Source organism: Megalopta genalis, chromosome 2 (genome assembly GCF_051020955.1).
Source record: "Megalopta genalis isolate 19385.01 chromosome 2, iyMegGena1_principal, whole genome shotgun sequence".
Lineage (NCBI taxonomy): Eukaryota > Metazoa > Arthropoda > Insecta > Hymenoptera > Halictidae > Megalopta > Megalopta genalis.
In genome coordinates, this window is record NC_135014.1 from 28725925 (window position 1) to 28753068 (window position 27144).

Genomic DNA, 27144 nt, shown 5'->3' on the forward strand with positions numbered 1-27144 from the left:
TCGGGACCCCTCTCCCCCGAACTCGCTCGAGCTTTCGGGCCCCCCTCCCCCGAAATCGCTAGAATTTGGATCCACGGCGACAGGAAATTGCGCGCGGAGAAGAAGCCCACGAGGCTTTGGGAATCGCGCGCGGCGTTTCGATGATACACCCTCGAATCGCTCGAGCTTTCGGGGCCCGCGTCGCCCCTCCCCCCTCCCGGAAATTGCTAGAAGAAACCGGCGAACGCGCGACGCGTCTCGTTTTTGGATCCACGGCGACAAGAAATCGCGCGTGGAAAAGAGGCCCCGAGGCTTCGGGAACCGCGCGCGAAGTTTCGACGAGTTATCCCCGAATTGCTAGAGCTTTTGGGGCCCTCCTCCCCCTGAAATTGCTAGAAGAATCCGGCGGACGCGCGATGAGAAGCGATGCGTCGCGTTTTTGGATCCACGGCGACGGGAAATCGCGCGCGGAAAAGAGGCCCACGAAGCTTCGGGAACCGCGCATGGCGTTTCGACGAGTCACCCCCGAATTGCTCGAGCTTTCGGGGCCCTAATCCCCCCCAAAATCGCTAGAAGAAACCGGCGGACGCTCGACGACGCGTTTTTGGATCCAGGACGACAGGAAATCGCGCGGATTCTTTGGTAACGCGACGCGAGAACGAAACTCAACAATCGCGGCCCCCGGAGGAACAAAACCGGCCATTCATTCCGAAGGATACAAACGGCCGGTGGTGTGCGCGCGCGCGCGTCCATGGGAAAGAGGGAAACGAAGAGGGCCGCCGTTGGACGGAGGGACGAAGAGGAGCGCGGGATACGGCGGAGACGACGAGAAGAAGAAGAAGAAGAAGAAGAAGAAGAGAGACCGCGACCGACCGGCCTCTGCGGAGCGAGCGAGGAATAAAGGTCCGTGGAACGCGGTCTAAACCGCGTGTCTTCCTGAATGAAGGGGTTGAAGGTGGTTCGGCCGGCTAGAAGGTGAACCCTGGAGGAGCTGGTGGGGGCGACCGTGAGGACAGCCGATGGGCTGGTGGGCCGGCGTGACCTTGGCACCGAGCGCAACGGCAACGGCAACGGCCCGCGGAGCGGCTCTCGTCGGCTCTCTCGATGCAGCTCGAGAGGACCGAGCTGCGCTAAGGAGCCTGGTATTTATAGAGACGCGAGCGAGAGAGACCGAGAGAAGCGGCGGAGAGAGCGAGAGAGCGAGAGGAGAATAATCGGAGGGAGAGAGAGGAGAATAATCTGAGGGAGAGAGAGCGAGAGGAGAATAATCGGAGGGAGAGAGAGAGAGTGACGAGAATAATCGGAGAGAGAGAGAGAGCGCGAGCGAGAGGAGAATAATCGAGGAGAGAGCGAGAGATGAGAATAATCGGAGAGAGAGCGAGAGGAGAATAATCGGAGAGAGAGAGAGAGAGAAGAATAATCGGAGAGAGAGCAAGAAGAGAAAAATCGGAGAGAGAGCGAGAGAGGAGAGTCGGAGGGGAACCGGAGAGGGATCCGGAGGATTCGCCTCTCCGCTCGATTCGGCGGTCTCCGAGACAACCACGGCCAGGGAGAACTCTCTCTCTCTCTCGAATCCCAGGGATTCCTGGACCGACGGCTAAAAACACGCCGCGGGAACTCCGTTCCTGAATTAAACGCGGGATTACGTCCGATCGGGGATTATACTTGGAACGATCATGTGACTGCAAGGTAATACCCCTGGTGCCGTCGACTCGTTGCTCTAGAATGCCGCGGGAACGCCGACGCCAAGGGTATCTCGACGGTTCAAAGTACAGCTGCGCCTTTCGTTAGCCGAGATAGCGACGGCTTCGATGTTTCGGATAATCGAGCGAGTTACGTGATCGGCTTGAGCGGTTAGCTGTGTTCGACGAGTATACTCGTCAGGGAGGAATGGCAGAATTTTGTGTCTTGACGAGTATACTCGTCACGAAGAAGAAGCAATATTTCTTGTCCTGACGAGTATATTCGTCTCGGAGAATCGGCAGTATTTTTTGTCCTGACGAGTATACTCGTCACGAAGAAGAAGCAATATTTTTTGTCCTGACGAGTATATTCGTCTCGGAGAATCGGCAGTATTTTTTGTCCTGACGAGTATACTCGTCGCGAAGAAGAAGCAATATGTTTTGTCCCGACGAGTATATTCGTCTCGGAGAATCTGCAGAATTTTGTGTCCCGACGAGTATTCTCGTCACGGAGAATCTGCAGAATGTTGTGTCCCGACGAGTATACTCGTCACGGTTAAAAAATATAGCGATCATTGAACATTAATTTGATCAAATAATACCGTCTTTCCAAATCAATATTTCAACAGCGACGCTTCCTCTGTGTTCGACGAGTATACTCGTCGTCACATTTTCCACTCCTACTAAACAAATATTTCAGAGTTCGTTACGTTAGCCGAGAGCATCGATCTATCGAACGCAATAAATTTCCTCGTTTCTTTTTCACAAAAGCATCTTCGATGCTCGAAGCTCGGTTTTACTTCGTATAACGAAGACTTTTACTTTAAACATCTAAAGTACTTTAATCGAGAAATTTATTCGATGATATCCTGTTCGACACAGAATGTAATAGCCCGTGCACTTTCGAACAAAGCTTGGGAAATCGGTCGGTCCGGACCGGCTCCGTAGTTGTAACTTTAAATCGAACCGTGGCGGTGGTCCTATTGTAACGCTAACAGGTCAATGGTTCCGCAATTCGCGCGGGCCTAGAAAGTTACCCTATTGTCAACCCCGTGCAACGTTCAGGCAAGAACCCCCGTGTGCGCGTTCGATGAATGGAACCTGCGGGATTGAATGGACCAGGTTCGAAGGTTTCCTGGGGCGACGAAATCCTCGATAGACCCGACGATAATTACTGGACTGCGAATCTTTAGGCGCGATGCAAAAATCGTCTACGTTTTTCGCAAGATTAGCAAGATTATTGAATGTTCAATTCATTGCAATATTTACCGAAGTTCATTTCACCTTTTTGCCTGAACATTTTTCTGGGATCAGTAGGAACACCTCGACGTTCTTTAGCCTACTTAGACTAATCAGATTATTATTATTATTAATATATATTATATTATATTATATTATATTATATTATATATATTATATTATATTATATTATATATATTATATTATATTATATTATATATATTATATTATATTATATTATATTATATTATATATATTATATTATATATATTATATTATATTATATTATATTATATTATATATATTATATTATATATATTATATTATATTATATTATATATATTTATATATTATTATTATTATTATCGTTGAAATATTATTTATCGATCCTCGTTATTCCAGAAAGTTCAATTTCGTAAAACGACTATCACATAAATCATTTCTATTATTATTCACTTTATCGATTTATTCGTCATTTTCTCTTCTCCTTATCATTTATCTTTATTATTTTCGCTATTAAATCATATCATTTTAAATTCAATCCGTCTTCTGTCAGAGCGAACACTTCGACGAATTACATATCGCCTCGAATCGAACGATTCGTTCGATCATTCCCAACGGAACCACCAACTCACCGACCATTATTCAATCGTTCCTAAAAACGAGGATAATCCGCGTTCGACCAATTACGAGGCAGCGAAAAGCGATTGCCAAATTGCGAGAAAGCCGGGTCTCTCCCGCGTAACCTTGTCGCGTGTGTCAACGCTTCCGCGGTCGCGGCCGGCCGCCCCTCAAAGAGATTAAACGTCCAGACACGGGGCGGGTGGTGGTGGTTCTCCCCCCCTGGACAGAGCAGGCGGACGAATTTCACGGCTCGTGGCCAACGTACATATCGATTTTTCCACGGCGGGCGCTCCCAAGTAACCCCGTGTGTTGTGCCTGACCTTTCGCGGAACGGCGACAGACAATGAACCGCTGGCTGGGCCAACCCCCTCGATTTCTCGGTAAGGCGTTTGTGCCTCTCCCTCCCAGCCCCCTTCAAGAAACGTCTACTACCTGTGTCTCCGCCGATTGTTGCGCGCCACGTGAAAGACCGTCGGGAGAAAGACGAGAGCGAGAGTGTTCGGCAGGTACACCGGCGCGGAGGCCAATAAAGACCTGGAACGAGCTGGAAAAATGCGCGCGGACCGGGGCCGGGGGGACGTGGGGGGAGAGAGCGAGTCGGTGAGAGAGAGCGAGCGGGCGAGAGCAAGAGAGAGAGAGAGAGAGAGCAAAAGAGAGTGAGCGAGAGCGAGAGATAGCGAGAGAGAGCGAGTGATAGCGAGCGAGAGCGAGAGAGAGAGCGAGAGGGGGAGAGCGAGAGAGAGCGAGTGATAGCGAGCGAGAGAGAGAGCGAGAGGGGGAGAGCGAGAGAGAGAGGGAGAGAGCGAGCGAAAGACAAAGAGAGAGAGAGAGAGCGCGAGAGAGAGAGAGAGCGCGAGAGCGAGCAAAAGAGAGCGAGAGAGAGAGAGAGAGAGAGAGAGAGAGAGAGAGAGAAGGGGTCGAAATGGAAGCGGACTGTGAACGCGAGAGGCCGGTGCAGCTGTTGGTTAAAGCACCGAGAGCAACGTGCAGCTGTCAGGGGCCCACTCGGCCTCTGTTTCGGCCCGCGTTGCAGCTGCCTCTCTCCGCAACCCCTAAGCCACACAAGGCACCCCCGAAAATGCTGCTGCAACTACCCCTGTCGCCGGATATCGCGATATCTCTGCGCCTCGCGTTAACTGGGTACACCAAGGGGTCTATAGAAAAGTTCGAGAAAGTCTTTTTCATTTCTTTTCATTTCAATTTTCGTCGAATCCGCGACCTTGAGAATATATGTGAGCGCGCAGAATTATTTTCGCATCGATTCGCAAAATCATCGATCTTGGTAGAAGTTTGAATATAGGTTCGGCAAAATTCTACTTGATTTTGTTTGCAACTTCGAAAGAAAAATGGACGGTTCGAGAAGAGGAGAGATACTGTAATAATCATTGTAACAATATGGTTATTATAATTGTCGACCAATTGGCAATCGTTTGAACCAGAGATGCTCTTTTTAACACGCTGGAGGCACAGAATGATTCAAAAATCGTAACTTTATCTCTGCATATTATATTATATTATAATATAATATAATAATAATAATCATAATATAATATATATTATAATTATTATTATTATTATAATAATAATATAATACATTGTCTAATATATTATTATATAATATAATAATATATCATAATATAATGTACATTATAATAATATAATATATTGTCTAATATATTACTATATAATATAATAATATATAATAATATAATATATTCTCTAATATATTATTATATATGTCCAACATCACATTACATTACATTTTATAAATTTAACCTTATATTTGGCTCAAAATTACTACTTTCCTCGCGAAAATAACTGTAGCCCATACAACATTGCTAGACCGTCGCCTACAATTAAAAAAAAAAAGAAAAACCAAGTCGCCCCTAGTGATAACAAAAAAAACCAATCCACCCCTCTTCAAAACCGCAACACCCCGTGAACCCGTTCGCAAGATCAAATTGCACGCGGACAAATCGTCGCGCCGCCGTTCGTCCTCCCCCAAAAGCGCCGCGTTTCTCGTTCATCCCCCGGCGTAAGGGTAACCTACCCGGCCCGTATTCGGCGCTCGGTTCCCCATTAACGGACTCTCTGTACTCGTGGTCGAACAAATTGCACGGGGTTGTCGCGGCAACAAGGGCTAATATCTCAGCGTCGGAAGCCACAGAGCGAGCGATTTCTTTCCCGCCGCGTCGTTCCTTTCCTCGTAAAAAGCGGAGCCGGAGGGAAGGGGAGGGGGGCGCGCGACGATCGCGTCTCACCTGAGCAAACGAGCCAGAGTGTGTACACACAGGTAGAGTATAGTCAGTCGTCGCGGGGGCCCGAGATTGCGCTTGCCCCCGCCGTTTCCGACTTCCATTTTTACCCGACGAAATCGGCCGTTCTCACGGAACCCGTCCCCGGGGCAAGTTCAATTTCAAAATAACCCGACCAGTATTTCCACCGGCAATTAACTCGGCGCGCCGACGTCCGAGGCGATCGGTGCTGCGCCGCGCCGCGCCGCGCGGGGCCCGGGACCCACCGCCGGCTCGGAACAATGCTTGCTTACTTTCTCGGCGGGCCGCGGCGGGCCCCGCAAAAAGCGCTGGAAACTCCGCGGGGAAAAGCTCTCGCCGGGAATCCGTTAATTTTATCCGGGATCGGTTAACGACCGAGTGCCGCGCTGACACGCGAGACCGATCGGTCGATCGATCGATCGATCGATCCATCGATCGCGGGGCAAGAGACGAATCTCGGCCGTCGCGAAATCGCCGCACGAATCGCCGATTCCACGAAAGTCCGGGAATGTCACGAAATGAGGAGTAAGCAGTCTATTAGTAATCAATGCGCGGAGTAAGTTTGTCGAGCGCCGGCTCGGGGAGTGCAACGACCGATCGCCTCCACGAGGAGAGACCATCGCAGAGAGCGAGCGAGCGAGCGAGAGAGAGAGAGAGAGAGAGAGAGAGAGAGAGAGAGAGAGATCGGTGAAGACACGAACCGCTCGCCCGTGGGCTCGCAGGAAGGACGACCGCGGAAGGTCGACTCGTGGAATCGCGAGAGGATGACCCTCGGAACCGAGCGAAACTCGCGAAAATCGTCTCCGGGGGGCCTTGAACGGTATTTCTGCGATCGGCATTGTTCTCCGACCTCTTTCCCTATTTTTAGAACAATCTCCGCTCCCGCGTTTCTCGATTTTTCGATATTATTCGCGCCGTCATTTCGGTGCGAACTTTATCGAGCCTGTTAATCTCTCTATTATAGGTCCCCGTTTGCATATCTATTTTTATTTCCATATTTATCTTTGTTTATTATCATTTTTATGTTATGTATATATTTGTTATTACTATTTATTTTTATTTACTGTTATTTATATATTGTACATATTTATTATTACTATTTATTATTATTTGTATATTATATATATATTTATTATTACTATTTATTACCATTTATTTATTATATATATTTATTTATTATTACTAGTTATTACTATTTATATATTATATATACGTTTACTATTATTATTATTTATACATATTTATTATTACTATTTATTACTATTTATATATTATGTATACGTATATGTTTATTATTACTATTTATTATTATTATTTACATACTATTTCCAGTGCCGTATCATCTACCATCGTATCCAACAACATTTCCGTTCGTCCTCCGCGCTTCTATATTCCCACGATCTTCGCATAATTCAGCCTGTGTGGCCCAGTTTCTTCCCGCGAAAAATCTATTACATTTATACTCCAGTGAAAAATACACGAATGATAAAATAACAAGAACAAATTAACGAAGAAAGAATTATAAACTTACAAAGAGAGTTACGCCGACGAAATACTAAATCAATGAACGGAATAAAAAAGCGAATAAAAAAAGACAAACAGCGCACCGCTATCGGTAGAATAAAGATTAGCGATAACGCGTGCGTTCCGCGCGTTCCCGAGGCGACCGGGAATCGAAAGATTAGGCGTGTTCCGGGGGTTCTCGCGGTCGAGTTCCCATGCGCGTTAATCCGAGGCGAGATATAATTGCGCGGCGTGGTCCCACGGAATTTTCGATCGGGAAGGGCCCATCGGAACGAAACGGCCGGGGACAGCGTCGCGACGACGTCTCTCCCTCGAAAAACAGAGAGAGAGAGAGAGGGAGAGAGAGGAGAGACCCCGTCAACGGCCACACGAATGCCGTTCTCTCCCTCGACCGACCGACCGACCGTTGGCTGGAAACGCGGAATGTCGGGAGAACTTGGCACGCCGCGGCGAGGGAAGCAAAAGAGGACTCTAAATCTCGGATGCCATCGTCAGCGGTACACACAAGCCGAACGAACGAACCGTCGTTCGCGTTGCTGGTCGGGTGCTGTGTTGCTGCTGCTGGGTGCCGCCTTGCGAAACCTCTTCTCTCTCTCTCTGTATATATACCGTATATATCTCGAAGAATTCCGCGCAACAAAGGCGAAACGAAATTCCTGAAAGACGGCATCGCGCGCGCGCCGTCTTTTCTCTTTTTTTCTTTTTTTCTTCTTCCTTTCTTGCCCCCCTCCCCTCTCCCGCCGCGTCGTCGACGACCACTCGACGACCGACGACCGTTCTCCACCCCCGTTGCGTCGCGACGCGCGCCCAGAAAAAGAGCCTTTGTGCCCGCGGGGATGCGCCAGGTGACGCGACCGACCTGTCCACCACGTGCACGTCGCCCCTCCCCCTCTCCCCCCTCCTGTTCTTCAATATATACTTTTAAAAGTCCCATTTTCCCGAGTCGCGTTTCTACAGCTGTGCTGCTCTGCGCGCTTTTAATGGGACACCACCTTCGTCATCAGCTGATGGGCTTCTTCCGGCTGTTCGGAAGCGAGCTTTTACGAAGAAGAATGGTCACGCGAATGGTGATCGAAGGGGGACGCGTGATCGATGATGATCGTTCGTTCAACGTTCGCGAGACATTTAAGACGTTATTTTTACGGATCCCGTCGTTAACGACGGGTCGGGAACTGTTTTTTTCGACCGCGGTTGTTCCGATCGTACGCGTAGGTTTTTGAGTTGTACTATTGTTAACTGTAGTTTAATTCGTTAACTATTGCTAACTATAGTATAGTTAGCGCAGTTGTAGGTGTTCGGTTTGATAGTCGGCTCGACGATGTTGATAGCGAGAGAAAGAGAAAGCTCTTAGGAAGATCAATTTTCTTGAAACGTCGCTTTAATGTAGTAATCAATTCGTAAGTATAATTATATATGAATATATATTATTATATTTATTATGTATATTTTATTATATATTATTATGTATATTATTATTATATTATTATGTATATTATTATTATATTATATATTGAAATGTCGCTTTAATGTAGTAACCAATTCGTAAGTATAATTATATATGAATATATATTATTATATTTATTATGTATATTTTATTATATATTATTATGTATATTATTATTATATTATATATTGAAATGTCGCTTTAATGTAGTAACCAATTCGTAAGTATAATTATATATGAATATATATTATTATATTTATTATGTATATACTATTATGTATTATTATGTCATTATTAAATTTATTATATATATTTTACTATGTATTATTATATTATTATTATTATATTATACGATATACGATTTACGGAGCACTGAAATCAGCTGTTTTATATTAAATTCTAGTTTATAAAAATAACGGTAACACGCATTTACTCCAATATTTAACGAGCCTCATTGTAATATTTGCCGTATGATATAATATTCGTATATCGTATAAAATAATAGTAATAATATAATAATATCTAATAAAACACATATAATAAATACAATAATAACATTACAACATATAATACAAAAAATATACGTGTAATAAATATAATAATATAATAATCGCAACAATCGTACCTCCGCTTCCCAAATCGTCCATTTTCGCGTACGATCCGAGCGTCAATTACGGAGAAATTTACTGCAACTAGTAAATCACGTCTCACCGTTGCTCCGTCCGAGCTCGATTATTATTTCGATCGAATTCCTTCGACGAAGAACTCAAGAAACCGACTATCTCTAGTCATCCGTACGGTGAAACGCGTCAATAAATTCCGTAGAGATCTCGAAATAAAAAATGATTACATAGAATTACAGAGAATTTACGGAAAAATTTCCTACAAAAATCTACAAGATCCTGATCCTAGATCGAACAACAGGCTCCGGCGACAGAGAACTCCGGCAGCTAACTGGACCAACGAAGTACATCGTAGAATTGGCTCGCGGACAATTCTTTCTGGCCTCCCGGGACAATGCTCGCGAAGGGAATCGAACATTGTTGCAGAGCCGAGGACGCGCGTCCCGTCCGGCGAGACTGAACGAGCCACACACGAAGGAAGGACTCTCTTCTCTCGGCCGAGAGAGCCTCTCGGACTCGGCAGGCTGAAAACGTGTGCACGCGGAAAGCGGACGGGCGAGCTGGCCAGCCTAGCAGGCGAACGAGCGAGCGAGCTAGCTAGCGAGCGAACGAACGAGTCGGGCCCCGTGCACGTACACACGGATTAATCCTTCGCTCGACGGCTCGGCTCAGGTACGCGAACGACCGACGAGGAGGACGTTGGATGCAGACGAACGGTGAATCGGGAGGGACAAGGAGAGGCGAAAGAGAGACCCGGGACGGGACCAGCGACCGAGAGAGAGAGAGAGAGAGAGAGAGAGAGAGGTGGGATCGAGAGAGAGAGAGAGAGAGAGAGAGAGGGGGGGAGAGGGAGAGGTGGGATCGAGAGAGAGAGAGAGCCGGAGCCACGATCGCGCTCGCACACGCGCGAGCCAAGCGTGGGAAGCTGCTGCACGCTCGGACCCGACTGCTGCACCGACACTGCACCGGGCCTCTCCTTCGCGGACCAGAGTTCGTCGAGTTTCGTGGTACGAGAACGGCGAACGCCCGACCCAAAGTTATATAACACCATCCATCTATCCATCCATCCATCCCGCTGCGTTATCAAAACGGCGCGCACACGTTTTTCTGTTTTCTTTTTTTTTCTTTTTTCGACGCGGATCCGTCGATTCGGTAATCGACGATCGATTTACGTTCGACGATCGCACGGAAACTATGATTGATTCGCGCGTTACGAATGCGTTCGTATGTTATTTTAATATTATATTATATATATATATATTAATTTAATGTTATTATAGTATTATATTGTATGTAATGTGATACTATAATGTAACTATATATATTTATAATGTAGTATAACTATAATTATAGTTATAATATATATAGCTGTAATTATAGTTATACTACATTATAAATATATACAGTTATATTATAGTATTATATATATAATAATAATACTATCATATAACTATATATATTTATAACGTAGTATAACTATAATTATAATTATGGTTATAATATATATAGCTATAATTATAATTATACTACGTTATAAATATATATAGTTATATTATAGTATTATATATATATATAATATTAATCGTCTCGTTCCGCGAGACCGTCCGTAGAAAAAGCAACATGATCGTGCTGCTTCTTCGTCCTGAAAATCTCGCAGCGACGTGTCGAGCAACCTCGCAACAATTTCCGCCAAGATCTCGCGTGGCGTCCATACGGTCCGAATGGTCGACCGAGAGTGGTTCGGCGACGAGTTTCCCACCGAGTAATTCAAGGCGGCGCGCGGGGCAGCTACCCCCCACCCACCCTTAGAGCAACCCCCAAAAAATCCCGAAATTGGTCGGCCGGTCTCCAGTTACCGTACGGAACACGACAGGCACCGAATGAATTACCGAGAGAGAGAGAGAGAGAGAGAGAGCCCTCGTCGGGGGCAAGGGAGAGAGAGAGAGCCCTCGACGGGGGCAAGAGAGAGAGAGAGAGAGAGCAGCCGCGTCGGGGGCAAAAGAGAGAGAGAGAGAGAGAGAGAGAGAGAGCCCTCGTCGGGGGCAAGAGAGACAGAGAGAGAGAGAGAGAGAGAGAGAGAGAGAGAGCGAAAAGGGAGCGAGCGATCGTCTCTGTAATTTCATACACGGAATTCCGACAAAAGGAGGGATGTCGCGCGGGTTGCAGTCGCGATGGGAAGCGTGGGAGTGTGCGGAGGCTCGCGGGCGAGCGCGCGCGCGCGCGCGGGGCGAGCCACGCATACTGCGGGAGAGCGCGGGCGCGCGCGCGCACCGGCGCACCACCACAGGCACGCGATAATAGGTTAGAGACATAGAGACCGGAACACTCACGGCTATTGCAGTAGTCGCCCTTCCATCCAGAGAGGCAGACCCTCTCGCCGATCGGGCTGCAGCTGTAATGCCCGAAATTGTCGTCCCTCGGCCTGCACAGGTTCTCGCAGCCCTTCCCGTAATAGTAGGCGACGCATGTCACCCGGTACTCGTACACCATCTTCGAGTGGGCGCTCCTGTACTCGTCCTCGGTCCAGTTCGGCCCGACGTCCAGCCACTTCTGCGTGGTCAGCCTCGTTATCAGCACCTTCTCTGCAACACGGAAAAATACCACCACTTCCGTCAGATCTCATAACAATGAAGAACAAAAATCTGCATTTCCGTACGCGTTCGAGCGCGGACGGCGTTTCCGCGACGCCATCGATTTATTCGACTATTTGTCTCCACGGTGGTGGTGTGGTCGATTTTTCGACCAGCTTTCATCGTCGCTGCCACGTTCTGTTCATTCCAATGGCCCGCTCTGACTGTTTAGGGGTGCTATTATTGCCATTGTCATTTATTATCATTATTGCCATCGTTATCGTTTATTATTATTATCATCGTTAACATTTATTATTGTTATTATTATTATTATTATCATTACCATTTATTATTATTATTATTTATTATAATTATAATTATTATTGTTATTAGTATCGTTACCAGTTATTATTGTTATTAGTATCATTACCAGTTATTATTATTATTATTAACATTACCATTTATTGTTATTATTCTCATCATTACCATTTATTATTATTATTTATTATTATTATTATTATTATTATTATTATTATTATTATTATTATTATTATTATTATTATTATTATTATCATTACCATTTATCATTTATAAAATATTTATAATATTATATACTATATAAAATATATAAAAGATACTATACTATACTATACTTAAAAAGAAAAAAAGAAAAACAACCCGCCTCGTGAGATCCAATCGCGGCAAGGATTTTCCGTGCGCGCGGATCACCGCAGGTTATACAGGAAATTCGCGTTCGCCTGGACGCCGCGGCGGGGCCCGATTCCGGGGCCCGGGAGTCGGCGGTCCCCGTTCTCGGGCCCAGTTTTCACGGGGGCACTCCGTCGGATCCCGACGGATCCTCCGGACAGCGCGCTGCTCTCCGACTATAATCGAGCCGGTCGAAAGAGAGGCACGAAACCGAAACGCGAGAGTAATTAAGCGTGTCGATCGGCTCTCGGTTCCTGGCGGGACGAGGGGGAGCGGTGTGCTGCGCCGTTGCTGCGCCCAATCATGCGATCGAAGTGCATCGGCCCCGGGCGAGCGAGCGGGACAGTCGAGCAGCAACAGATCCAGAGAGAGAGAGAGAGAGAGAGAGAGAGAGAGGGAGAAAGAGAGAGAGAGAGAGAGAGAGAGGGAGAGGGGAGAGACCGGACGTTCGTCCGCTATTGCTACTCCGCCGGCGGCACGCATCCGGCACAAAGAGAGTAAGCGTATACACAGAGAGCAGCGAGCGAGCGCGTTGTAGCTCTGGGAAAGAGGCGTTCTTCTTTTCTTCTTCCCTCCTCCCCGGGCCGCCCCTCTGCTCCTGGCTCCGGCTCCCGCTCTCCTGCCACTACCTGTTTTCGCGGAGAGGAAGAAGAGCAGCGCCGGGCTTCCTACTAAACGCATTATCGTAATGGGCCCCGGCCGGAATTAGGAGAGAGAGAGAGAGAGAGAGAGAGAGCTGGTCCGCGCGCGGATCAGGTGCCCTACCGAAAAACGCCGCCGCGCGTCTCACGATGCAGGGGCCCCGAAGGGCCCCGGTTACACGCCGCGCACCGGCCCGCCGCTAAATTGCGGGCCCGGATCAAAGTTTTTTGGATTTCCATGTTCGCGCGGAATTCTTTTTCCTCTCTCTCTCTCTCGAACAAGGACCCTTTGAAATCGGGAGATTTAAAATATTGCTGGCGACGTTCCGAGAGTTTACGGGACCGGTTACTGTGGGGCGAGACCGATTGCTGTGCGTTTGGATAGTTCTCGCAATTAGCTGAGTATTTGGCGACGAATAAGCTTAATTTTCTCGTCAAGAAATGAACGGAAATGAAGGAATGAAAATTTATAGTATGTTTTACTCGATCACGTTGATCGGGCCCAAAATGTTGGGCGGTTACTTTGGGCCAGTAATCGGCTGTACCGTCTTAGAGCATTCTAGGTGCGAAATTATGAGATTGCAATTGCAGATGTTCTTAGGGAATATGCTTTTTTAACGCTGGATTTGCGGAACCCGTGGGAATAATCGCAAAGAAATAGTTGAAATGAAATAATCGAAGTGGAATAAACGAAATGAAAAATCGAAATAAATAAATAATATATTTATTACGGAACCCGGGTCATTAATTTTTTAATTTATGATTATTCATATCGTTAAGACACGTTTACGAGTTATTTATTCAATTTATACGTTATTTACGCTTATTAAATATTATAAATAATAATATATTTATAATATTAATATATTAAATAATAATATATTTATAATATTATAAATAATAATATATTTATAATATTATAAATAATAATATATTTATAATAATAATATTATATTAATAACGCTTGTTAAAAATCAGAATAAACGTCATATCGTTACTTTTATAAACGAATACATAAAACAGCTGTTCTCCGTGCTCCGTAAATCTAGGATTAAACACAAACGAATCCGTAACCGTGACACAATTATTATTTTGAAAAACGGTTTAGCAATATTCACAGCGTCGCCCCGTTCGACTGCAACGGGCATAAAAAATATGTTTTTTAACAAATATTCTGGCTGCTAATCGAGAGGAATTCAACGACCTACTGGTGTACGCGACCAGCACCTTGAAACCTTGAAACAACGCTAAAATAATTGAAGCCGCAGAAGGCGAGTTCCCGGACCACTGTGCACCGGGGCCCGCCGGACCAGTTTCGGGGGCCCGTGCGTGCGTGCACGGCTGAGGCCCCCGAGGCGAAAACCGAGCGAGCCCCGAGGCAAGGCCTCGTAGACGTGCTCTATGGTTATGCGATCGCTGGTAGCGTAAGTGGACCGGGCCTCTGTTGTGCTCCCGACACCCCCTTCCGCCCCCCAACCCCTTCCCACCGTCACCGCCAAGGAACCAGCTTCGTTTCCCGAACGATAGTAATCGACGGTTCGACACCCGGCCCTGGCTCTATTTCTGCACCAGTTTCGAGGATCCGGACGCTCTTCCTCCTGCCTCGCGCGGCGGATCTCATCCGTCGCTCTAATCTACCGGGTGTTCCGATGCGTCCCGACGGTCGCAAACCCTTTCGCATCGTGTCTCGCACATTTTATTTCGATTATTTCGTTTCGATTATTTCGGTTCGACTGTTTCGATTCGGTCATCTTATTTCGATCATTAACCGTTTCGATTATTTTATTTCGATTATTACCGTTTCGATTATTTTACTTCGACCGTTTCGTTTCGATTATTTTACTTCGACTATTTCGTTTTGATTATTTTATTGTAACGATTTCATTTCGATTATTTTACTTCGACTATTGCATTTCGATTATTTGATTTCGACCATTGCATTTCGATTATTTGATTTCGAGCATTGCATCTCGATTATTTGACTTCGACTGTCTAATTTCGATTATTTGATTTCGACTATTCCATTTCGATTACTTTATTTCGACTATTGCATTTCGATTATTTTATTTCAACCATTGCATTTAGATTATTTGATATCGACTATTGCATTTCGATTATTTTATTTCGACTGTTTCATTTCGATTATTTTATTCCGACTACATCACATCGATTATTTTATTGCAACGATTTCATTTCGATTATTTTATTTCGACTGTCTAATTTCGATTATGCGATTTCGACTATTTCGCTTCGATTATTTTATTGCAACGATTTCATTTCGATTATTTTATTTCGACCATTTCATTCCGATTATTCGATTTCGAGCATTGCATCTCGATTATTTTATTTCGACCATTACATTTCGATTATTCGATTTCGACCGTTTCACTTCGATCATTTTATTTCGACAATCTAATCTCGATTATTCGATTTCGATGATTTCACATCGATTATTTTATCGCAACGATTCCATTTCGATTCTTTTATTCGGACTATTTAATTTCGATTACTTTACATCGACCATTTCATTTCGATTACACCATCTCGACCATCTCATCTCGATTATCTTATCGCAACGATCACCGCGCGCGTATCTCCTCGATCACCACGGCAATGAACTTCACACCAATCAACGCTATTCCCGTAACATTTCCACCACATTTCCACCACATTTTCTTCATCGCGCATCGTTTCATTTTACTTCGCAACGAAAGTCCATCCCCGTATACGAAATAAACTAAAAACGAGAACCAAATAAAACGACAAACCCCACAATCGAAGGGCGCAAAATCTTCTCACACGGTGAAGAAGTTGTGCGCGAGAACGAAGCAGCTTTTTCTGAGGGGACGAGGGGGAGAAGAGAACGCGAGACGACAACAGGAGACGAACGAAATAGGAAATCTATCGGCGGAACGACGACGTGGCGAACGGCGTCGGAGCCAGAGGGTGAAGGTCGCGGCGAAAGCGGATGGGGGGAGGAGGAGAAAAAACGGTCGGAGGATCTCTCTCGAGAGAGGACTGCTCGATCTCGGGCGAGATCCTCGGCTGAACAGAGTCGATGGCGCGTACACGATCCATCTGCAGTGGCGTGCGAACATCGGCGTTTTCAGAACTCGTAACAGCATCACCTGGGAAGATAGCCCCGGCGCAGCTTCGAGCGAACGCGAGAGAGCGAGAGAGAGAAGACGCTGCCGCCTCTCCCTCGAGACTCCCGTTTCGCCGACAGCGAGACGTTACTTCCCTTCTGGGAAGAGAATCGGGCCCCGGTTATCCTGTTTAAGTATCCCCGGGCACGCCATCGGCGAATCCTGTTGCGTTGTTTCGCGCGACCTTTTGTTTTTTCCCGCGCGCTCTCGGCTCCGTCCTCTCTCTCTCTCCCTTTTCCTCCCCTCCCTCCCCGCCCCTCCCGGCGAGCATTTTTATTTTCGCCCTTTTATTCCGTGTTATTCTTGTTCTGGGGGCCCCGGCCGATCGGGCCGGCTCGCAGCGTAACGAAAGGCCCATTTTCTGCCGGCCGGTGTGCGGCGGCACACACGCGAGCAAGGCCCCGGAGACCGGGCCGGACCAGACCAGACACCCCGGGCCAGACGAGAGATATCCTTCGGGATCGAGAGATCGTCCCGGGGGATTCGTAAACGCCGATTTCGCGGCTCGAATCGAATCTTTCCGCCTTCATCGGGCTCCCGCGCTCCCCGAGCTCTCGTGGCGAATCGGCCGATACGAGCCGATCGGAATTGCTTTTCGAAACGATTTGTAGCGTGGTGGAGGAGGGGGGACGCGCCGGCTACGAAACCGTTCCGACAGGGTGCAGAAGAAACAGGTTCAGGGATCCTTCGGAGCTGGTGTTACTGGAGAGAGCGGATAGACGGAGGGCAAAGTGCAGCTGCGAAGCCTAACCTGCGAGCCGAAAGCGGTGTGTGTGTAACAGTAAACGCAAGGTTCTCCGACGTAAATGGGTCACTCGGGTGCATCGGGGCTCCGGAAACCGTCCGGGGACCGGTCGCTCGCGGATCGACACGCTCGATTATTATGCGAACTTGATTCGTGGGACATATGAGCCCCGTTTATTTTTGAAAGTGGCATAAGTCACTTTTTGTTTTTAAGTCGAGATATTTAAGGGTTTGCGTTTTTTTTTAACGCGTTTAAAAATATGGACGCTAACTTTCGGGAGGATTTACTTGTATTTGTTGTCTCAGGATACTGATATTTTTCTCAGTATTAATGATTTCGTATAAACGTTAAAAAATCACCTCTTTTCATTACGGTAAATTAATTATTAATTAATGTAATTAACAATTAATGCATCAATTTTCAGGCAAAAGCAATCTTTCAGCAATTTCGTTCGCAAGAGCGACGCAGCATTTTTCTCACGGAAGATGAATGTGCAAGAGTAAGTGTTATATATATAAATAGAGAATAAATAAAAAGAGAGTTAATAAATAGAAAATATATAAATAGAGAATAAATAAATAAAGAGAGTTAATAGAGGATTCATAAATATAAAGTAAATAAATAGGAATTCATAAATAGAGAATTAATAAATAGAGAATTAATAAATAGAAAATAAATAAATATAATAATAAATAAATAAATACAGAATAATATAACCGATATTCCCGAAATTAATGCATCAATTCGATACGTAAAATAACGTCGCTCGACGATATCGACGAACGTGGTTCAAATTCAGTTCGAAAAGAATGATCGAGAAGATTGATAGACGAGCCCGGCGCGATTTGCATAAAATAAAGCAAGATCGAGGCCCGGTTACCATCGGCGCGTGGAAACGTGAAACAGGAAGAGAGGATAGGAAACACCGTTACTCGATTCTCAACTAATTAAAATCCACGAATACCCGCAGGGAGTTGCATAAACGCGTAAAAAAGAAAGAAGGAAGAAGAAAGAAGAAGGAAGAAAGAAGAAGGCTCGACCGTCCAAGAGACACCGCGGGTCGATCGGTGTTACTAGGTGAAGCTAGTCGCGTTTTTTTCTTCCTCTTTTTCGCGGGGCCGATAGGGCAAACGGTGTGTAAGTAATGCATCTGGCTACCTGCCAGGGCTCGGGGCTATCTTTCGCAGCCCGCTCGTTTCTGAATGAACAATAGAAAATGTCTGGCTACTTCGCGGAGCGGAGCGGAGCGTCCGTTAATGAATACCTTGAATCGGCCTGGCCTCGAGTTCACCGGGCGTTTACAGGTGCGCGCCAAGGTACCCGAGCCGCGCAGACACCCGAACAATATCCGAGGAACACCCGAAGAATACCCGAGGAATATCCGAGAAACAGCGGAAGAAGAAGAGCAGCGCGGTCAGTCGGAAAGAATCGCTGGAAAATACCCTAGCGCCGATTATTGCTAGGGAAATCGAAGGTTCGGGGACCTGCGGGCCCTTTTGCTAGAGAAATCGCAGGTTTGGGGACCTGCGAGCCCTTTTGTCAGAGGAATCGCAGGTTTGGGGACCTGCGGGCCCTTTTGCTAGAGGAAGCGCAGGTTCGGGGACCTGCAGGCCGGCACTTTTGCTAGAGAAATCGTAGGTTTGGGGACCTCTGGGCCCTTTTGCCAGAGAAATCGTCGATTCGGGGACCTGCGGGCCCTTTTGCTAGAGGAAGCGCAGGTTTGGGGACCTTTGGGCCCTTTTGCTAGAAGGATCGCAGGATTGGGGACCTGCTGGCCCTTTTGCTAGAGGTATCGCAGGTCTGGGGACCTGCAGGCCCTTTTGCCAGAGGAATCGTAGGTTCGGGGACCTGCTAGCCGGCACTTTTGCTAGAGAAATCGCAGGTTTGGGGACCTGTGGGCCCTTTTTCCAGAGAAATCGTCGATTCAGGGACCTGTGGGCCCTTTTGCTAGAGAAATCGTAGGTTCAGGGTCCTGCGAACCCTTTCGTCGGAAAATCGGTAACGGAGCTTCGCGATCGCGGGATTCCTGTTTTCCGGAAGTAGCAATTTTCAGACGAAAGCAATTTTTCAGAAGAAGCAATTTCCAGGAAGAAGTAATTTTCCCGAAGAAGCAATTTTCAAGTAAAAGCAATTTTCCATAAGAAGCAATTTTCAGGCGAAAGCAATTTTCAGGCAAAAGCAATTTTTCAGCAATTTCGCTCGCAAGAGCGACGCAGCATTTTTCTCACGGAAGATGAATGTGCAAGAGTAAGTGTACGCATTACTGCGGTTTCTCGACGAATGCGAACCTTGACAGAGAAATTAATACCTATCCTTCAACTCGGATATTTACTTTTCTCAAAATATGTTCGTTCTCGAAGAATTTTTAAAGAATTCACCGAACATCCACCGCACATAAAAAACCCTCGTTCGTTCAACCGCCATTTAACCACTTGCCCGCCAGATCACACGAAATTCTCACATCGCGCTTATTACTCGAAACTAGTTCTCGAAGCGACCCGACACGTAACGAAAGATCAGGGTCGCTCGTTTTTCCAACGACTCCATCCAGAGTCACCGCGATCCGGTTCTTCCGACGAGAACCGCACTCAGACCCGAGGTTTCCAAATCGCGCGTGCTCCGACCGAGTTTCATGCGACCAAATTACGACGCGAGATCGTCGATCGCGATCTATAATAGGGTGTCCCAAAAATGTCTCGCAGTCCGGAAATGGGGGATTCCCGAGGTGATTCGAAGCAACTTTTTCCTTAGCAAAAATGCAATCCGCGGCTTCGTTTACGAGTTATCGACGAAAATATCGTTGACCAATAGGAGGCGAGCTCGGCTGGCGCGAGGCGGCTAGCAGGAGACAGCCTAGCCAACGAGCGCGCGAAGCCTAGAATCCGCCGATCGGCTCCGCCTTGCGCCGACCGAGCTCGTCTCTCATTGGTCACCGTTTTTCGTTAATAACTCGCGAACGAAGCCGCGGATCGCATTTTCGCCAAGGAAAAAGTTCCTTCGAATCACCTCAGGAATCCCCTACTTTCGGATTACGAGACATTTTTGGGTCACCTTGTAGAATCGCTCGCGAAGAAGAAAGTGCGCGATCGCGACGAGGAACTCGCGACCAAAGATACGAGAGAGAAGTTGATCGTCGAACTCCGCGCGTTCACCCCCCGCCGATCTCCTCCGTCCCCGCGTTCGCGCGTGCAGTACAGTTACCGATTCGAATCTCCGCTAATTTTCGCCTAATTCGCGAGCCGGCCTCTGTCCCGGTTGCTATCCAGACGCGGTCTTTAAACAATTCACACGCGTCGAATTATGAATAATTCCGTGTTAATGCAATTACGTTTCATACAAACACGCGGCCCGGTGAATATTCATGGGCGTTGGCGGTTCTCGTTAACGAGTCCCCCGGAATCCGAAACATCTGTGAAACACTTTGCTCCGATATACGAACCGAGGCGACGACGAGAGGGGGAGGGGGGATGGGGGATGAATTTGCATCTCGAGACGCGTTCGGGGCGGCCGCAGAAAACGTGGGCGCGCGCGATATCGGTCGCGGCACGAGGTCGCGACGAAAGAGAACCGAGAGAGAGAGAGAGAGAGAGAGAGAGAGAGAGAGAGAGAGAGAGAGAGAGGGCCCGGTGGGACCGTCGGACAACTCGAGGGACTTGTTCCTCGAATTCCGGGTCCCGGAGGCTTATCTGGGCGTCGGTAACCGGACCAATTGCCACCCGTGGTCATTACCATCGCGCGGCACGAGGAAGAGAAGCAGGTGTTGCGGGCCGAGCGGAGCCGGTCGGAGCGGGCCCGAGGGAAAACCGGAGAGATAGAGAGCAAGAGAGAGAAAGAGGGAGAGAGAGAGAGAGAGATAGGTTGACAATCGGCGGTGACGCAAGCCTTGTCACTGGCTCGCAGCCCGGATTCCCGTTGCCGGCGAGCGCTAACTCGCACCGCAAACCTGCCCGTCGTAAATCGTTTAAACGAACGTCACCGCAAACCAGACCTCGAGACGCGACAACGAAAGGAAAAGCGCGGAGCCAGAGAGACAAAGAGAGACACAGAGAGAGAGAGAGAGGGATCGCGTTACCGAAACCGAACGGCGTCGGAAACCGCCCCCAGCGAAGCGGAAGCGATCGCGCCGCTGTCGCGATTAAGGCGAAAAATACTTTGGCGGAAATCGTTTCCGATTTTCGATACAGAATTTTTCCAGCTGCGATTTCCGGGCCCAATTTCCAGGCCCAATTTCCCAGCTGCTCGCGATCGAGCATAGTCTCGCAGGTGTAGCCGCGAGGTGGGCGGCGAACGGCGCGCCGCGGGGAGAAGAAAGAGGGTGGGCCGGGGGACGGAGAGAGCGGAGAGAGAGAGAGAGAGAGAAAGGGAGACGGAGAGCGAGAGAAAGAGAGCTAGAGAGGAGGACAGGGGCCTGAGAAAGGAAGCAGCATCCGAGCAGAGCGACCGGCAATAAAGGGCTCGTTTCACCGGGCCGTTGGGGGCACATTATATTGTGGGCGAGCGGAGAGCGCGCGATAGACCCGAGCCGAAGCGGGCAGAAGCGGGCTGCTGCTGAAGCGGTGTGCTGCGGCGAGCAGAGCACAATGCGAGTCGGTGTGTTTCGGCGATAAAGGCCAGGAACGTGTCCAAACAACGTCCGAGCAGCCGCGGATATTAATGGGAGCTGTTTTCGCGTCGGCCATAAGCAGGTACATGCCTCTCGTCTTCTGTGGGATAACGGGAGGAATTCCGTTCTCGAGCTGCCTCCAGACAAAAGAGGAAGCAGCGGCGGCCTGCCACCTCGCCGGCACTCTCTCTCTCTCTCTCTCTCTCTTTATTTCTTTCTGGAGCGTTCTCTCTCTCTCTCTCTGGAGCGCGCTCTCTCTCTCGCTCTCTCTCTCTCTCTCGCTGGAGCGCTCTCTCTCTCTCTCTCGCTGGAGCGCTCTCTCTCTTTCGCTCTCTCACTCTCTGGAGCGCTCTCTCTCGCTCTTTCTCTCTCTCTCTCGCTGGAGCGCTCTCTCTCTTTCGCTCTCTCACTCTCTGGAGCGCTCTCTCTCGCTCTTTCTCTCTCTCTCGAGTGCTCTTTCTCTCTCGCACTCTCTCCCTGGAGCGCTCTCTCTCTCTCACTCTCTCTTCCTGGAGCGCGCTCTCTCTCTCTTCCTCTTTTCTCGCACTCCTTTCATCGCCGCCTCGATTCCCGCGTAATTAGCGGCTTCGATGAGCCTGGAACGCGTCTGCGCTACGTGGCGCCTTACCGCGGCCAAGAAATTTAATTAGAAAACACTGGATGGCTTTCAGCCACGCTCCATCGTTCTCTAACCCAGATCGTTCGTTCGTTAGTTCGTTCTTTCTTTCTTTCGTTCGTAAGCTCGTCTCTTAGGGATCTTCTCGGCCCAGCCGCGTTTGTTAACTACGTTCGAGAATCGATTAAATTCGAGAATCCGATTAAACCCGCCGCGTAAGACAAGCCGTAGTTTATTAACGCTAGAATTACCGTGCTTTGAACGCGACTGCTTTCTTATTTTGCAATTCTGCAAAGTTCCGTGACTCTTTCGTGGAAAACGCTCGAATAAGTTATATTATTGGAGAGCAAGTTATACAATAAAAACATTACAAATTCTAAATAAATTCGGTCTTCTCACTTTTGCGAAGCGGTACATGCCAGGTTAGTATTACTGCTCGGTAGCTTTAGCGTTATTAGATTACGTGTAAAATCTTCATCACGAGTCTGCCTCGTTGTCATATAGCGCAAAGGATTAAAACCGATCGCCGGTCGTTTTCGTCAAAGTGCAACCGGCAGGGAAACATCGTCGAATCGCCAACAGCAACAAACAGCAACAGCAACAACAACAGGAACCAAAGCAACGCCTCGAAGCGTTGGATCGAAGCGCGCGATGCTCGCCGCCTCGTCGCATCGAGACTTTCGCGGCTCGGCGTCGATTGATGCGGCTTGATTTGTCTCTTCGGCGTGTATGCGTGTATGTGTGCGCCGCGGCGACTTTGATTCGCGTTGCAACGTGTTGCTTCCACGAAATCGAGAGAGAACTCGCCGACAAGCGGGATCTCGGCGGATCAAGACGATCGCGGGGTGTCGAGGGGGGGACGTGGGGGGCCAATAAAATAGTCGGCGCCGGCCGATGATAGATCAGGCGCGTACGAACTCGCGCGAATCATCGGAGCAGAGTGGCGCGGGGGAGGGAGGGAGGGAGAGCGCGAGGTTCTCTCATTAACGGGGCGCACCGGGAAACCGTGCATGCAAATAACTCCTCCGGCAAGGATGTTTATTGCTTCCGCATCCGGGGAAAGCTCGCCGGGGGCAGATCGCGGCCGGATAAGCGGCGAATTAAAGCCGTCGATGGTGCGGCCGAAGTAACGAAATTCGATTATCGTTCGGGGCCCGAACGGGGACCGAAACGAGCGAGCGAGCCGCGGCCGCTCGCTGCTCTCTGGCCTGACGTCGTGTGCCACGGCTTCTTCTGTGTGCCTCTCGTGTATATGTGTCTGTATATGTGTCCGTGTATGTGTATACGTGCGCATCGTGTGTTGGTGCACGTCAGCGAACGACACGCATGAGAGCGCCGCACGGCCGAGTGTAGCTTCCGGTCTCCGGTTCACTCTAATTGCCAGGCAGACGCGCGCAGGACCTCGGGGAAAGAAATTAAGCGGTCTCGCTCTTCTTACGAACGACGCCCCGAGCCACGATATACATGCTTATGTGTGTGTGTGTGTATATGCGTGCGTCTCGAGAACGAGCAAAGCAGCTGTGCAGCACGGATATCTGTGCTAAGGATTGCCCCGTGGGGCACCCCGGCCGGCTCCGACGAAATCAAGAGCGGAGAACGAAATTCGCGGTAGAGGCCCATCCTCAGGGGCCTCACGGGCGCTGGATATACGTATTCGAGGGAAGAGATGCCACGCCGTGGCCATCGATCGCCCCGAGGGTCGCCGGCTCCGCTCTGAAATCGAGAGCTTCGCCGGAACTACGAGTCCGATCGCTCCTTCGAACGCGGCAAGTCGGTCGACGGCAGTCGCGGACTACGAAAATCGTGAATTAATTTCGTAGGAAGTCTCCTCAATGTTGTAATGACGCGTCTGACGTTTTAAAGTACGATGCTTTCGGCTCGGATTTACGAACGAGACGATCTAAACGTCTCGCCGTCGGAAGAGAACTTTTCGACCACCCCGTAGAACGAGGCACGTTTTCTTTCCAAATAGAGAAAATAGAGAGCCAGACGAGGTGTTTCAAAATTATGGTACGCCATGGGGACGGAGCGATTCTTCGGGTTATTTGAAGCAACTTTTTCCTCAGCGAAAATGTTCTACGAGGCTTCGTTCACGAGTTATTAGCGAAAGACGCTGACGGATTAGAGATCGCGCACGGCTGACGCCCCGCCCTCGCGACCGCTGTCGCCGCGTCACGCGATCGACGCGACCCGGCATTGGCCGCGAGGGCGAAGTGCGCCGACCGCGCTCGCCCTCCGATTGGTCCACGTTTTTCGCTAATAACTCGTAAACGAGGCCGCGGATCGCATTTTCGCTGAGGAAAAAGTTGCTTCGAATGACCCGAGGAAGCTCTCGTTTCCCGGAAGTATTATAATCTCGGGGACATACTGCACGATTTCGCGTATTCTCGGAAGATACGTAATAAAATATTGAGAACCAGGAATTATGATGTTGTTTACATATGTTATAAGAAAAGAAAAGCCTAGAAATGATCTTCTTTTTAGTCTGATCGACCGGAAGCTACCCTCAACCAATTGGGTACAGATTTCTTTGAAGAAATGATTGTAATTAAGTTCGTTTGAAATGGATTTAATTTGCTGATGCAGCAGTATCATGTGTGTGTAATATATATTTATATAATATCTATATAATATCTAATAAAAATATCTAATAATATCTACTAATATCAATATAATATATCTACATAAAGGCACTAGATCGTGCATGAGAATTAAACGAATATATAAAATCTAAAATAACAATAAATAACACAGCAAATTAGAAGTTTGACCGACTAGCTAGACCAACGAATTGCACCCGACATCCGTAACATAACCAAAACGGTAACTCAATCAAAACTACCCGACCAGTCTCGGTCGCACGAATGAGCGTCAAAGGGTTGAGAAGCAGGCCCGATAAACGTGACGCGGGCCAGAAATAAATATACATGTATATACACACGGGCCCTCGGTCTATGCTCCGCGGAAGGACGATCGAAGTGGTTAGGCGGATTCGTGTGTACAGGATCCATCCGTATCCCCGTGTACAGATGGTTTCGGGTTACCGGTGGAAGCTAGGTGCTACGGTTACACAGGAAGGAAACACTAGTGGCTCCGCCGGGCCGGTTCTCTCCGTCCTCGTCCGTCCGTCCGTCCGTCCCGGACCGTTGTCCTCCGTTGGCTGCGGTGACACAACGGAGCCGGCACTTTGTGCACGTGGAGCACGTATATCGCGGTAATGAGCGAGGAGGAGAAGGAGGAGGAGAAGAGAAGGTGGAGGCACGAGTGAAAACTGGTCGGCAGGGAAGAGGAGCCAGCGACCGGAGAGGCAGCTGGAACCGATCGGCAGAATGCGGGCACACGCGGCTCTCCGCGTCGTCTCGCATTGCTCGCCGGGAAAGCTGAACAGGGGAGTAACAGTAAAAGTAAACTGCGCGCCGCGCATCGAGCCTGCTCGATTTTGTTCCGTCTCTGCTCGCCGCGTTCGATCCGGCGACAATTCGGGGCCTGCTGATGGAACAGGGACACGGCGAGAGAGCAAGAGGGCGAGAGAGCAAGAGAGCGAGAGAGAAGAGCGCGAGAGAGAGAGCGCGCGAGAGAGAGAGCGCGCGAGAGAGAGAGAGCGAGAGAGAAGAGCGCAAGAGAGAGCGTGAGAGAGGAGAGCGCGAGAAAGAAGAGCGCGAGAGAGAGCGTGAGAGAGAAGAGCGCGAGAAAGAAGAGCGCGAGAGAGAGAGTTAACCCCGCTTTCCAGAGGAAGCTAACCAGAAGGGCCCGCTGAAGGGAAAAAACCGGGATAATATTTGTCCGCAGAAAAGTCGGAGCGGAAGGATGCGCGTCGTCCAGGCGGAGGTATCGAGACCCTGAGAAGAGGGGGGGAGGAGTCTCTGGTGATCGTCGCGCGCCGGAAGTGGCTTCTCGACTGGTTCGGGCCCGATGCCTGGCGCACTGGGACACCCAGCTGGACCGCACATGCCCTGGCCCCCGCTCGGAACCTTCCCCGTATTCCGTTGCCGGCGTATATAAGATACCGGGACTAATTGGATGGCGGACTAATTTTAAAATCATCCTCTCTTCACGAGTCGAGCCTCTCCGTCGAGACTTTTTCTTTTCCACGGACGGTTTTTGCCGCGGCGGGCGCGTGCGAGAGCACCGCGCCAGCTCGCGCGCGCGTTCCCGATAGCCGCGCCGCGTGCGCAGATAACGCTTAATAGCTACGAGAGCCGGGCTTACTTACCGGATGAGTGGTGTGTCGTGTTGTCTGCGTCGTGATAAGCCTCCACAATTAGCGAGAAGGTGCCCTGCAAGCAGAAAGAGAACCAGTTAGTTACGCCGGGGGGACACGCGTACACCCTAATCGACCGCGCCGGCAGCTTCGACCCTCCCAATCCGACTATATTTATCGCCGGAGAACTTTGAAATCCACGGGCTACGTGGGGTTAACCACCCTATCATCCCCGTGGCTGCCTCGGGCAGTCTGTTTTTTTTCGATCGACACCCCTAAACATCGTTTCTCTGGATGTTCTCGGCACTGGATATACAAGCCGTCCGGAAATTACGTTACTTCCGGGAAACTACGGGTTCCTCGGGTCATTTCAAGCGACCTTTTCCTTTACAGAAATGTTCTACGACGCGTCGTTCGCGAGTTATCGACGAAAAACGGTGGCCAGTGGGCGGGGCGAGAGGTCGCAGCGCTGACGCAGGCCGGCCGAGCCAATCGGCGGAACCGGCGACGCGCGCTCGTTGGC

General features: G+C 48.7%; 1 protein-coding gene across 3 annotated transcripts in view; it reads right to left on the reverse strand.

The window, feature by feature from the left end:
* Positions 1-27144, reverse strand: part of Delta (neurogenic locus protein delta) — a 76577-nt gene that overhangs the window by 16307 nt on the left and 33126 nt on the right. For all 3 annotated transcript variants that reach the window (XM_033486543.2, XM_033486544.2, XM_076518966.1), the window contains exons 3-4: positions 26634-26697; positions 11722-11973 (exon numbers count right to left, since the gene is read on the reverse strand). In XM_033486543.2, the coding sequence (XP_033342434.2) occupies positions 11722-11973; positions 26634-26697 (316 nt within the window). The remainder of the gene's footprint in view (positions 1-11721; positions 11974-26633; positions 26698-27144) is intronic.